The following is a 12,889-nucleotide window of genomic DNA, read 5'->3' on the forward strand; positions in this document are numbered from 1 at the left end:
ATTTAAAATGTGCAAACTTAGTGAGTCTATGGAGCCCAAAAAAATTTAGGCTGAGTTCAAATGTTTGTCTCAAGGAAGAGTTTGCATGTGTATGTATATCATACACATAAACATATATACTCTCTATATATTAGACAGGAAAGAGATTGCTGAACTTTTGTATGAGTACACCACACATACACAAACACACACACATGTATATGCAAAAAATAAATAGTGGATGAAAACTGCAAGAAGAGAAAGAAGTTAGACTGTGTCTTCCCTCCCCTCCCCCACTCTCTGACAGAGTGTCCTCAGGTTTGTGTTCTTGGGCTGTATTCTTTGTAGGTTACAAGTATGAGAACCATGACAACCCTGCAGACTTCTTCCTGGACATCATTAATGGAGGTTTCTCTAATATATTAGGCACAAAGGAAGACGGCCGTGACGGTATGTGAGTCTTCTAGAGTCAGACATTTTTGCCTAAGTGACTTCATCTAAACACCACAATGTGGTTCATTAGAATATGGCTTTGTATGTTAATTAAGTGTCCTAAAATTAGCTGGTAGACTTTGCTGCTGGTCAGTGCTGGGTGATTTTGATGTAATTTATAAGGAACATTCATATGATATTGTCAGCAGTAGAAATTTCTGTTAGAAAGTAAATGTGCTCCTTGATCTGCATATGGTCCTTGTACTGTTTTAGATAATGTTTGCTTAGGTAGCCAGGCTGGCCTTGCATCTGTGCTCTTTCTGCCTCACCTCCCAAGTACAGGCATTGCAGGGCTATGTCAACTTGTCACAGAAAGTCACCTGAGAGGAAGAAACCTCTGTTAAGAAAATTCCCCCATAAGATTGGGCTGTAGACAAGTCTGTAGAGTATTTTTGTAATTAGTGATTAGTGGGGGAGGGGGGGCTGACCCCATGAGCTGGCCCTGGTGGCACTGGAGCAGGTGAGTCAACCCTAGGGCAAGAGAGTGGAAAGGAGGCTCTGCCCCTCACCTGGGCAGTGCAGTAGATCTTGACAGGGTTAAGAAAGCACAGGAGAGCCTGCCCTGAGGGTTCCAGAGCAGGAGAGCTGGCCTTGCCCCCTCTGGCTGCAGCACTCTACAGGGTGGGCCCTGTACCTCACCTGGGCACCACAATAGAGCTGACTCTGGTGGCATGAGGGATGGTGAGCTGGTTTTATGGGCATGAGAGCAGGAGAACTGGTCGTGTCCCTTGATGACTGCAGCACTGGGTGAGCTAGCTGGGGCAGTGCTAGAGAGGTCACCCTGGTGATGAAGATACTGGAGAACTGGTGGGCTGTGCAGCTCAGTTACCACCAAGGCCCAAACCCAGGGCTTTGAGTTAGCCCACCCTATCATCTACTCCATCTTTGATCTGCTGGAGCTTGTGAAAGGACTGGTCCTATAGATCCAAAGATACAGGACCTCCATGACCCAGGGCAACAACAGGATATCTGAGCGAAGTCTTCATAAGAATCCAGTATTGATAGTGCAGCAGAAGCCAGAGGTTTCAAAACAGACCAATGACTCATTGCAACAAACAATTGCAAAATGGTATTCTGTGTGACAAACTGTGACACACTATAACTTAAAGAAAGGAATTTGACATTTTATACATTTGAATGTACATTGGCATGTCGTAGAAAGCAGGGACCAGACCTTTATATTAAGAAATGTAGAACCATATGAGAAAGAAGCCTTTGTTAAGAATTAGGGTCCAGAAGGGAAAAGGTATCCAGTTTGCTGAACCTATGGGATAATAACAATAGTCAGATCAGTTAGTGCCTTTGTCAGGGTTTTCTAGAGTCACAGGACTTACGGAATGTTTCTATATATTAAGGGAATTTATTATAATGAGTTATAGTCTGTAGTCCAACTACCCCAACAATGGGCAGCTGTGAATGGGAAGTCTAGTAGTTGCTCAGTCCCATGAGGCTAGTTGTTTGAGCTGGTCTTCTGTAGAAGTAGGTTCCTACAGATGTGCTAAAACATAAGTGCAAGCAGTTGAAGAAGAAGGAATCTTCCTTCTTCCATTGTCCTTATGTAGGTCTCCAGCAGAAGGTGTGGCCCACATTAAGGTGTGTACCACCACTCCTGGGTCTAAAACTTGCTTTGTCACAGACTGACCTTGAACTCAGAGATCTCCTTGCCTTAGTCTCCTGGGATTAAAGGCTTGTACTATCTTGCCTGGCCCTAAACTTTTTAAGGCCTATGCCTCAAGATCTCCATATCAAGATCCAGGTCAGAAACCTGTGTCTTCCAGCCTCAAAATCTGGATCAGAGGTGTGCCCTCCACTTCTGGATTGTAGTTCATTGTAGATGTAGTCAAGCTGACAACCAGGTATAGCCATCACAGTTAGGGATGTTCTTCTAATATGTAAAAGAGTTCCACAGTAGCAATTGTTTTATTCTCAAATTTTTGTGAGATGAGGATGTAAGTCAGCCAGGATAATGCTTGCTTAGGAAGCACAAAGTCTTGAGTTTGGTTCCTAGCCCCAATATCTGGGTGTTATGGTGGATGCCAGTAATCACAGCATTTGAGACATGGAATCAGGTTGACCAGGAGAAGTTTGAGGTCACCCTTGGCTACATAGCAATTTTGAGGAAAGTCTAGGTTACATAAGACTGTCTCAAACAGAAATCCATACATAACACATGTGAAAAGTCAACATATGATACATTCAGGAATTCAATATGCTATTCAACAGAAAAATCAGTTAAATTATTTTCTGCTGTTTCTTGTCTTTATCCACTTTCATCACAAAGTTGACAAATATGAAGATCTTTGTAAGAGACAACATCAAGTCACAGGAGAATTGGCCAATATGTATACCCACTCCAAATTATACAGGGAAACAAGAACCAAACTGGATCAACTCTTGGGGGAACAGAAGCTGGAGAGGGTCTCAGCTGTGGAGACCACATGCATCACCGCTTTGTGGCATCAGCTCGGGTGGATTATCTATCGATCATTCAAAAATCTCATGGGTCTTACACAGGACACTGTGAAGCAGGTAACCTGATGAATTATTTTAAATGTACTGTGAAAAACTCAAGTGGGAACAACTTATGTCTGTGTCAGTGACTTCTGGGTCACACTTGCCTTCTGCTACTGTGTATTTGTGTTCTCTCTGTATTTGCTGTGCAGAATTTTTCCCTGCAGCAAGTAGAACATGATTAACTTCATACTTACAGAAAAGGTTTTTAGTGGTTGTTTTTTACTTAGAGGGACTGTAATGACTAATCCAGTAGGAAATTTAATTCAACAGTTGCATAAAGTAATGAGAGGCACACTTGGGAGTTCCTCTCAGCTGTATTCTTTAATTCACCTGCACATCCTCAAGTTCAAGTACAGGCATGAATAAAGTGAGCACAAAGGATTTTTCCTGATGCAAATTCCATGTGGGTAGATGGATGGTACCTGCACAAATAGATAAAATTTGTAGCTCGTCAGGTGGAAGAACAAACTTTGGAGAAAGTTTAAGTGGAGAAGGGGTGGAGATGGCTGGAGAAAGGGAGGGAAAGAAGGGATGAACTATAGCTGAAATCAGGCTGTGAGGAAACAATGCCATTCCACATCTCTGATGGGAGCCTGTGCATCTACTGCCTGAGTGATGATTCCTGCTGTGGAGCACTGTTTCCCTATTTAGGGGCAGTAGCTATTCAAAGAGAATAGTTCATTCACAGTACAACCAGACTTAACCCAGCTCCTCCCCGTCAGCTAACTGGGAACTGGGTGGAGGTTACTCTCTACTTTTCTTTAAATGTCTCTGTAACAATGGCCATTCTTCTGTAACAATGGTAATTCTACTTTAAATTTTCTGTTATTCTAACATGAATGTCACAGAAATGTAGTTGTCCCAGCTTACTTGGGTCAAAACATATTCATTGATATTTTTATTTGGTGATGATGTTGATGATTCTGCTGCATTATCTATTGGTCTCGGGTCTTAGCTATTAGAGGGCAAGTCTCTGCTGTGGATTTACATGCTCGTTCCTGTGCAATCGTTATAGTCAGTTTACCTGGTTATACTGTGTGTTGTTACTTCATTATCAGGTGTAACGATAGATATTTGAAAAAGTAGTGCAGTGCAGAGCAGCCTGCTCTGGACCATCACTGTATTCCCCCCTAGTTTCCACACTTGTGACCAGCTACGGTAGCCAAGATGCCAGCCCTGGCTCTAAGAGATGGCATAGCTGGTTCCTCCACCAGTCATCTTTGTGGACCCCATGGCTATCTTGGCTCATGGGCTAACTCTGCCAACCCCATGCAGTACATATAACAATTCCCATACCCAGTATAAATGAGACTCATAATTCTTAAAGATTATCCAGTGGATTTATATATTAGCAAATGTGCACTACACAAGATGCCCATGCAATTAGAATTGTTACCCAATATCTAACCTTTTGATATGTTTAATTACTGCTAGAGTCCCGAATGCTTTCCTCCATCTTGCTTCCTTTCCTCCTTCCCCTCCTCTTTTCTTCCTCTTTTCTCCTCCCACCTCCTCACTCTGCCTACCTCTTCTACTGCCCAATCACAAAGCTCCACTGCAAATATAATGGGCAGGAAAATATCCTGCCACAATCAGACATGTGATTTTTGTTGAATACAGAAAGACAGCCAGTTGTTGGCTGTGATGAAACCCTGCCTAGCTCTTAACATGTGTACAGCTGTTTTCATGTTTCAAGGTTCTCTGTGTGTATGTATGTTATCATTTGAATTATACTGTCAGTTGCTTCAAACACATTAGTCTTAACACTTGGAATTTGATGTCATATAAGGGTATTTTCATGTCATATCTCATTGGGAAGAAAAGGATCTGATATGATTCAGAAACAAGTGAGCAGTTACATTCAACAAACTGTGTCATTCATTGTTGAACAGTGAGGAAATGGTATGACATAAGAAGACTGTGTGTGTATGTGTGTGAGTAGGTGTGTGACTGTGAGTGTGTACGTGACTGTGAGTGTGTGTGAGTGTATGTGAGTGTGTATGAGTGTGTGTATGAGTGAGTGTGGTGTGTGAGTGTGCACATGTTATCAAGAATTATTGAGGACTAAAATTTTAAACTTGTATTTATTAAATTTTGTGCATGGCGTTTTAGTCTGCATGTATAACTGCATTACTGGCATGCCAATGGAGGTTAGAAGAAGGCAACAGATCTTCTGGAACTGGAGTTTCAGGTGGCTGTGATAGGTCTTTAAGGTCCTGGGAACTGAACCCTACTCCTCTGCAAGAGCAGCAAATGTTCTTAGCTGCTGGGCCATATCTCTAAGCCCGGGGATTTGGTTTTTAAATTAAATTATCATGTTATATGAAAAACTATTTTTCCTTAGATTATAATTTCATGTTTTTAAAAAGTAACCAGATGAATAATAGAATAAATATCTCAAATGAGTCACAGCATCATGTCACCCTACTCCTTAGCTAAGTGAAGCCAGTTTTAAAGCCATTTAACTCTAAGACCGAAAGCTGTGCAGCCTCCTTGTGAGCTGTCTGCACAGAGTAGATGGGAAGCTGAGGGTCTGGAGGAGTTGGGTGAGACTTGTTGGGCACAGGCCCCTCTGCTGAGGTGATGGAGCAGCACTGACAGAGATGGTGGACAAGGGGAGCACTGGGTGCTGCACAGCTAGCTGTGTGGATACATGCTGGCAGCAGTAATGCTCTCTGTTGCACAGGCTCAGATGTCCCAGAGGTTGCAGAGGTGAGGACAAGCTCACCCCCTCTCAGCACACAAATGCACTGTTAGGAACTGTGTCGAAGGTGGATTTTAATTTTATTATTGGACCTTCATGGCCATTCCTCCTGGGGTACAGGGAGAAATCTTAGCTTTTCCAGGGTCTGTGCTGTTAGGGCCTCAGATTGCAGGGCCTTCATTTTTAATTTAACATACTAGCAGTCTATAAACATGTGTGTTTTATATTTTCCCAGGATTCTGGTCAAAATATGATGTTCATCTCATTGTGGAGATATGATTAGGAAACCACAAATCTTAAAATAATGGACAGTGTGTTGAGCACTTTTTACTTGTAATGGAAATTTTTCCTTTTTTTTTTTTTCATTTTCTATTCAATAGGCTGTTATCACAGTCATACTGGCAACAGCTGTAGGCATCACTTTCCATGTCTTAAAAAATGATTGTATTGAAGTCCAGATGAGGTAAGTGAACTTGGGTCCTGATTTTGATACAGTGCTGTCATTTTGTTCAGGCTTACAGAAATCCATTCAGGCTTGGAATTCATAATGAGTAAGCATATATTTTGTGGTGAAATGTGTTGTACATTGAAAGCTGAGTGGAAGAACTCACTTTTCACGTGTTTATGTGTAGATAGTATGATACTATAGATACCACACAGTTCACATTTTTGTATTCTCATCTTATATATTACATCCTTACCATATTTCTCCTCCCCTTCCCCAGTTTCTCCCCCCTATCCCCTCTCTCCCAAATGCAAACCCGTCTCATCTCCTAAGAAAAGAGCAGCCCTCCTAGTGACACCAACCAAACATGGAATAAAAAGCTTCAAGAAGACTAGGTACATACCCCCATATCAAGGCTAGATAAGGTAACCCAGAAGGAGGAAATGATTTTAACAGGTTTTGGTGTATGTGCCTCTAACCACAATCTAAATGTAAAGACAATGTTTCAACTTTCTACATGGAGTCCCATAGCTCTGAGAGAAGACTCCCCCACTCCATATTGAACACTCTCAGTTCCTGGCAACCCCAACTGTACTATCTGCCTTTGAATATGACCAATGTTGGACCCTGAATTGGAGTTATAAAGTGTTTGTGGTTTGTTGTTGGTTTAATTAGATTCTTTTTGCTCTGGCTGACTTGATTCCATTACTGTAATATATGCATATTTCAGGGTGCATAAAGTGTGCCAGGTGTGACGTTTCTTTGGGCTCTGGGAGGCAGAATAATTGTCCATTGTGTGCTCATGCTGTTGCTTCTCATTCATCTGAGCCTGGAAATGCAGTTTTCTCTCACCTTTGGCTACTATGACTGATGCTGCTGAGTATGCAATACATGTGTTTGAGCCCTGGAATGTTGTCCTTATGAGAGAGGGCTAGAGTTGACATATTGTAAGGCCATTGTGTTCTTTGAGGCAATGCTATCCTGTCTCCACTCCACTGTACTATTTTATATTCTTACCAGCAGAACACAGGGGCTCAAGAATGTCCACATTCTCACCCAAACATATTTGTTCTTGCTTTGAACAAGGTACCTTAGAAGAAAATGAACCAGTACCCATTGGATGTTTTATGAATTCTTTGTAAAAATCTGTTTTCCCATTTTAAATTGGAATATTTTCTTTTCATTCCAAAATTATGTATTTATTTACTTAGTGTGTGTATGTTGTGGGTATGTATGTCCTACAGCATGAATGTGGAGGACAGAGGACCATTTACAAGAGCTGATCCCTCCACCACATGGGTTTCAGGGATTGCTTGCAGGTCATCAAGCTTGTCATAGTCATCATCTGCCAAACCATCTCATTGGCCTTGGATTCTTCCTTGCTATTAAGTTATAGTTATTTTTGTTTCTCAAATATGAACTCCTCACCAGATACATGATGCACATACATTTCTCTTCTTCTCTGTGCTGCCTTTTTATTCTATTGATATGAATGGTGTTAGCTTACAAATTTATTCTGCATTTGTTGCTTCATGGCCAATTTTCTTGAATATATTTGGTTTGTTTGAACGTGAGTATTGGGTAGCAGGATGCGATTCAATTATTCTGACTCCTCATGTAGATGTCACTTTTGTGGTCACTGTCTAGTTTGAGTTATAATGTGGCCTTAAAGATATCTGTTTATGTTAAACTATAACACGTTCCAAACAGTTTCTCAGCAGCATCACCACTGTCAGAATTCTCACTAAAATTTATGTATGGCAAATGCTTTGCTCAAAACTGTGCTCCCTGCTACACATCCACAGAGAAGGGTACCTCACACTGGCTAAGAGGTTTGACAAGTAAAGAAACTTCAAGAAGCTTCTCTCTCTCTCTCAATCTCTCTCTCTCTCTGTGTGTCTCTGTCTCTGTCTCTCTCTCTCTCTCTCTCTGTGTGTGTGTGTGTATGATGGTGAAAGCATGTGTATGTGAGGTATGTGTGAGTGTGTGTGAGTGTGTGTGCATGATGGAAAATCTGTGTGAGCACGTGTATGTGAGGTGTGTGTCAGTGTGTGAGTGTTTATGCATATGTGAGAATGTTTGTGAGAGTGTGTGTTTGTGAATATGTATAAATATGGGAGAAAGACTGTGTGTTAGTGCTCATGAGTGTGTATTTGGGTGTAAGTATGCAGTGGTGTATGTTTTATCTACACTCTTGTGTGGGCTTCATCCATGTTTATGTAGGTGTGTATACATGTACATGTGTGTCAACATGCATATGTCTCCATGTTGAGGCTGGAGGTTGAGGCTAGGTTTTCCTTGATGAGTCTCCACCATTTCTTCCAAGACAGGTTTCTCACTCAACCTAGAGCTTAGTGATTGGCTGGGCTGGCTGACCAATGAGCTCTAAGATCCACCTCTGTATCCTTCGTCTGTGTAGTACAGGTATGAAGTATGTGCCTCCCTTTCACATTGGTTCTGGCTCTAAACTCTTGTCCTCATGCTTGCATGGCTGACACTTTGCTGAACAGGCCACCTGCCCAGCCCCATAAATCTGTTTGATGTGTGGAAAAAAAATTCGTTTTGAAAGAAAGAAGAATAAAACCAGTTCTTCAGTGAGTTTCCAACTGTGTGGATTGGCCATCAGTCTGCACAGAGACAATTGTTACAGCTGTTCCCAGGCATCGTCTCTGAAGTCTGAACATTTTCCAATCCTGCTAGGACTTGTCTGTGCCTGTGTAGAGGGCACATCTCAACCCAGCACAGCTTAGGTCACAGGAAGGAAGGTGTAGACACTCACAGGAAGCATTCAGAAATGAACCCTGAAAAACTCGAAGTGGAAATGTTCTTGGAAAATGCAAACATAAAAAGAGCTTTATTAGCTGTTTCTACATTGGCTTTTAGAAATTGTGGGATACTCTTTGTATTTTTCACTTCCTCTCTTACAGTGAGCGTTTTAGAAGAAATTGAACTGTGTGAAAATGGCCTTTGTGTATAGTTTATTTCATGCTTTCTGAGTAGTGCTTGTTCCTTTTGGTTGGTGGGCTTCTCAGTTGTCTACTTGGCACAAGCAAGAGTCATGTGGGAAGATGAACAGTTGAGAAAATGCCTCTGTCAGATTGGCTGTAGGCCAGATGATTGATGTGGTTGAGGCTAGCCCATTGGGAGCAGTGCAACCCCAGAGCAGGTGGCTCTGAGTTGTATAAGAAAGCAGTCTGGGCAAGCCACGGGTAGCAAGGCAGTAGGAGCATTCCTCCATGGCCTCAGCTTCGATTCCTGTCCCCGAGTTCCTGCCTTGAATTTCTGTTCTGACTTCCCTTGGGGATGGAGCATTACTTGGGATATGTAAGGCAAATAAACCCCATTCTCCCAAGGTTGTTTGGTTATAGTGTTTACCACAGCAACAGAAACCTGAACAGGACAGATAGAAACACTTCCTCAACATCATCTATTAAATTATTTTCAGGGTCAATATTAGCATTTGAACCATCGATAATGTTCAGAAGGACAGAAGTTACTTCTCATGTTTGGACCCAGCATTGCCTTTGCACTTTATCCAAGCAGTGCAACTGGAACCTGGATTTGAATTTTGTGACATATGAGCCCTTTGGCTCAATATCCTCATAGGGTTGAGATAGCAACAGAATAGGAAGGAATTGGCATTAAAAGAAATAATTAGACTCAGAAATTTATCCTGTGCATATGTCTTAGTTAGGGTTTTACTGCTGTGAACAGACACCAAGAATAAGGCAGCTCTTATAAGAACAACATTTAACTGTGGCTGGCTTACAGGTTCAGAGGTTTAGTCCATTATTATCGAGGCAGGAACATAACAGCATCTAGTCAGGCATGAAGCAGGAGGAGCTGAGAGTTCTACATCTTCATCTGAAGGCTGCTGGAAGAATACTCTCTTCCAGGCAGCTAGGGCTAGGATAGTAAAGCTCACACCCACAGTGCACACCTACTCCAACAGAGCCAAGCTGCCACTCCTTGGCCCAAGCATATACAAACCATCACAGCACACTAACAATCATATCTGAAATAACTTCCCAAAATGCATCTGTAGCCTGACGCTCATTGGAGCATTGCACACAGTGACCATGTTAAGGAAGCTAAGTGTCTGCCAACAGATAACTGGCAAAGAAACTGAGAACTGTAATGTGCTTCTCTTGAAAATGGGAATTTCAACAATAAAGAATAGAATTGAAGATTTAAAGAGTATTATGAAAACAAGTGTGTGTGTAAAGAAGCTGTTGTACATTTATGATTTAATAAAATAATTCTAAAGGAAAAAAAAGAATATCATGCAAAGTAAAAGACTCCAAGGACAGAGAGACACACAGAAGTTTCACTTACTTGTGGATTGTACAGCGATTCACTTCCAGGCAGAATGGCTGACGATAGCGGCTGCCAGATGGTGTTCATTGAAGAGAGACATTTGGGCTAAGAGTATAAAATTCATTAACCTGGAGAAGTAACATTCTCTTCTACTGAAATAACTTATATGGCACATTCAATTCAGCAAATACAATACACACTTCCAGGTTTCTGAGTATATATTTCAAATGAGGAACCATAAGACTGATGTAGAGATGGGTATCACTTCAGTTAGTTTGAGTAAATTATTTCACAAAAGTTTTCATGAATTATATTTCTTTTATACCTTATACATTTAACTATAATTTGTTAATCTATAACTAAAATATTTTAAAAGTCATTTCAGTAAGAAGATGTGGCATATAGTGAACTGTAGCCAGGGCCACAGGGTTCCCTTTGTCAGTTCTTGGTTTTGTCAATGAAAACAAAACACAGATGGGAACTGGAGGACAATTTATTGGGGGAGAGGGAGAGGGAGAAGAAGGAGGAGAAAGAGAGGGAGAAGCAGAGAGGGAGGGAGAGGGAGAGGGAGAGGGAGAAGGAGGGAAGATACCTGCCACCTGAGATCAGATGTGTTGGGGAAGGGAAGAGTGGAGAGAGAAAGTGTGCACTTACCAGAGTGGAGGTAAACCAGGTGAGCCTTGACATGCAGGAGCGGCTCCTCAGGAGAGGAGGGAGAACCCAGGCCTGCTGTTCTGTGTTCTGTCATGGGCTACCCAAAGGTATGGCCAAAGTTGTAACCTGACAGGCCAAGCATTGTCCTGTAGCCCAGGCTAGCCTCAGTCTGCAGCAGTCTTCCTGCCTCTGCCTCCCAAGTTTTGGGAGACCTGGAGGCCAGTCTTCCTGCTCTTTACAGTCTCAATCCCATTCTGTCTTTTACAACATGTTAGTTTAATTTGGTTGTTGGTAAAAAGAATGGAATTCTTTACATAGGAGAAAACTTGTCTCCAGTAAGTTCCCTCATCTGATCGGGAAATCCATCCACTATTTACCTATATAAGGAGAGTCACTTACTCCTGACTGTCATATGTGCCATGATGTTAGGATCTAAATCATGGCTTTTGTCTTAGGCAAACCTAACACACACATCCAGGAAATACATTACTGCAGGGGCTTTTAACTCCTTCCTGCTTACTATCCCTTGTCACATGGACACAAATTATTTCTTCATAAATAATCATGACTGAATTTATCTGTTTACGCTCTTGGAAACCATGCAAGAAGATGGTTGTCCTATTTTAGGAATAATCATCTTTAAAGATGACTCTATGGGCAATACCTGTGGTAAGCTATTGAGTAGAGATTGTTCCACTAGTTCATGTTTTCATTCTTACTCATCTATGGAAGCAATGTGGCTAACTGGATGTAAAACCCCCTTGGAATTTTATTTATCTTTCTTTATCTCTATATTAGGAATGATACTTACCAATTTTGTTAGTTAAACTGAAGTGATGGGTGGTTGAGTTGCCATGATTAAATACCGCAGGCTCAGTGAATTTAAAACTAAATGTGTCTCCACACACTGCAGTGTGAAAGTCTAAGGGGAGAGTTCTGTCATAGGCTCTTCCTGTCTGGGCACCTTCTCTCAGGGCCCTCTCATGACAGAGTCTACATTGCTGAGTCTTCCCCTAATGAGGACACAGACCACACTGTGGGACTCCACTCTCATCGTCTTGTGTAAATCTAATTAACCCCTTAAAGACACAATAAAAGGTCATTGTATTAGGAACCATTTTCAAATTGTTAAAGTTTTAGAGGACACACAACAATCCATAGATACTGCTGTGGAGACAGAGTGGGTGAATGCCTCATGGGACTCAAACTTTCTGAGGGTTCTTTTATTTAATCAGAATAGTTTTACATTTTTCCTTTCTTTTAAAAAATATTTATTTAATTTTTTATGTGTGTGAGTGTTTTCATGCATATGTCTCTGTGTATCATGCATGTGCCTTGGTGCCCGTGATGATCACATGCATCAGCTCCTGTCTTAGCTAAGGTCATTATTACTGCATTGAAACCCCATGACCTAAAGCCAAGTTGGAGAGGAAAGAGTTTGATTGCCTTTTATTTCCATATTGTAGTTCATCACTGAAGTAAGTCAAGATACTCTCCCACACAGGGCAGGAATATGAAGCAGGAGCTGATGCAGAGATCATGGAAGGTGCTGTTTCCTGGCTTATTCTCCATGGATTGCTCAGCCTGCTTTCCTATAGAACCTAAGACTACGGCCCAAGAATGGCACCAACCACAATGGACTGGGTTCTCCAATATCAATAGCTAATTAGGAAAATACTCTACAGGTTTGCCTACAACTGGATCTTTTGGAAGCATTTTCTCAGTTAAAGTTCTCTCCTCTCAGATAATTCTAGCTTGTGTCAAACTGACATAAAACTAGCTGG

General features: G+C 41.6%; 1 protein-coding gene across 5 annotated transcripts in view; it reads left to right on the forward strand.

The window, feature by feature from the left end:
• Positions 1-12,889, forward strand: part of LOC117712722 (ATP-binding cassette sub-family G member 3-like) — a 44,871-nt gene that overhangs the window by 16,557 nt on the left and 15,425 nt on the right. For all 5 annotated transcript variants that reach the window (XM_076937857.1, XM_076937855.1, XM_034508823.2 and 2 more), the window contains 3 exons: positions 328-429; positions 2,753-3,000; positions 6,070-6,152. In XM_076937857.1, coding sequence (XP_076793972.1) covers positions 328-429; positions 2,753-3,000; positions 6,070-6,152 — 433 coding nt within the window. The remainder of the gene's footprint in view (positions 1-327; positions 430-2,752; positions 3,001-6,069; positions 6,153-12,889) is intronic.

The sequence above is a fragment of the Arvicanthis niloticus genome, chromosome 7, assembly GCF_011762505.2.
Source record: "Arvicanthis niloticus isolate mArvNil1 chromosome 7, mArvNil1.pat.X, whole genome shotgun sequence".
Classification (NCBI taxonomy): Eukaryota; Metazoa; Chordata; class Mammalia; order Rodentia; family Muridae; genus Arvicanthis; species Arvicanthis niloticus.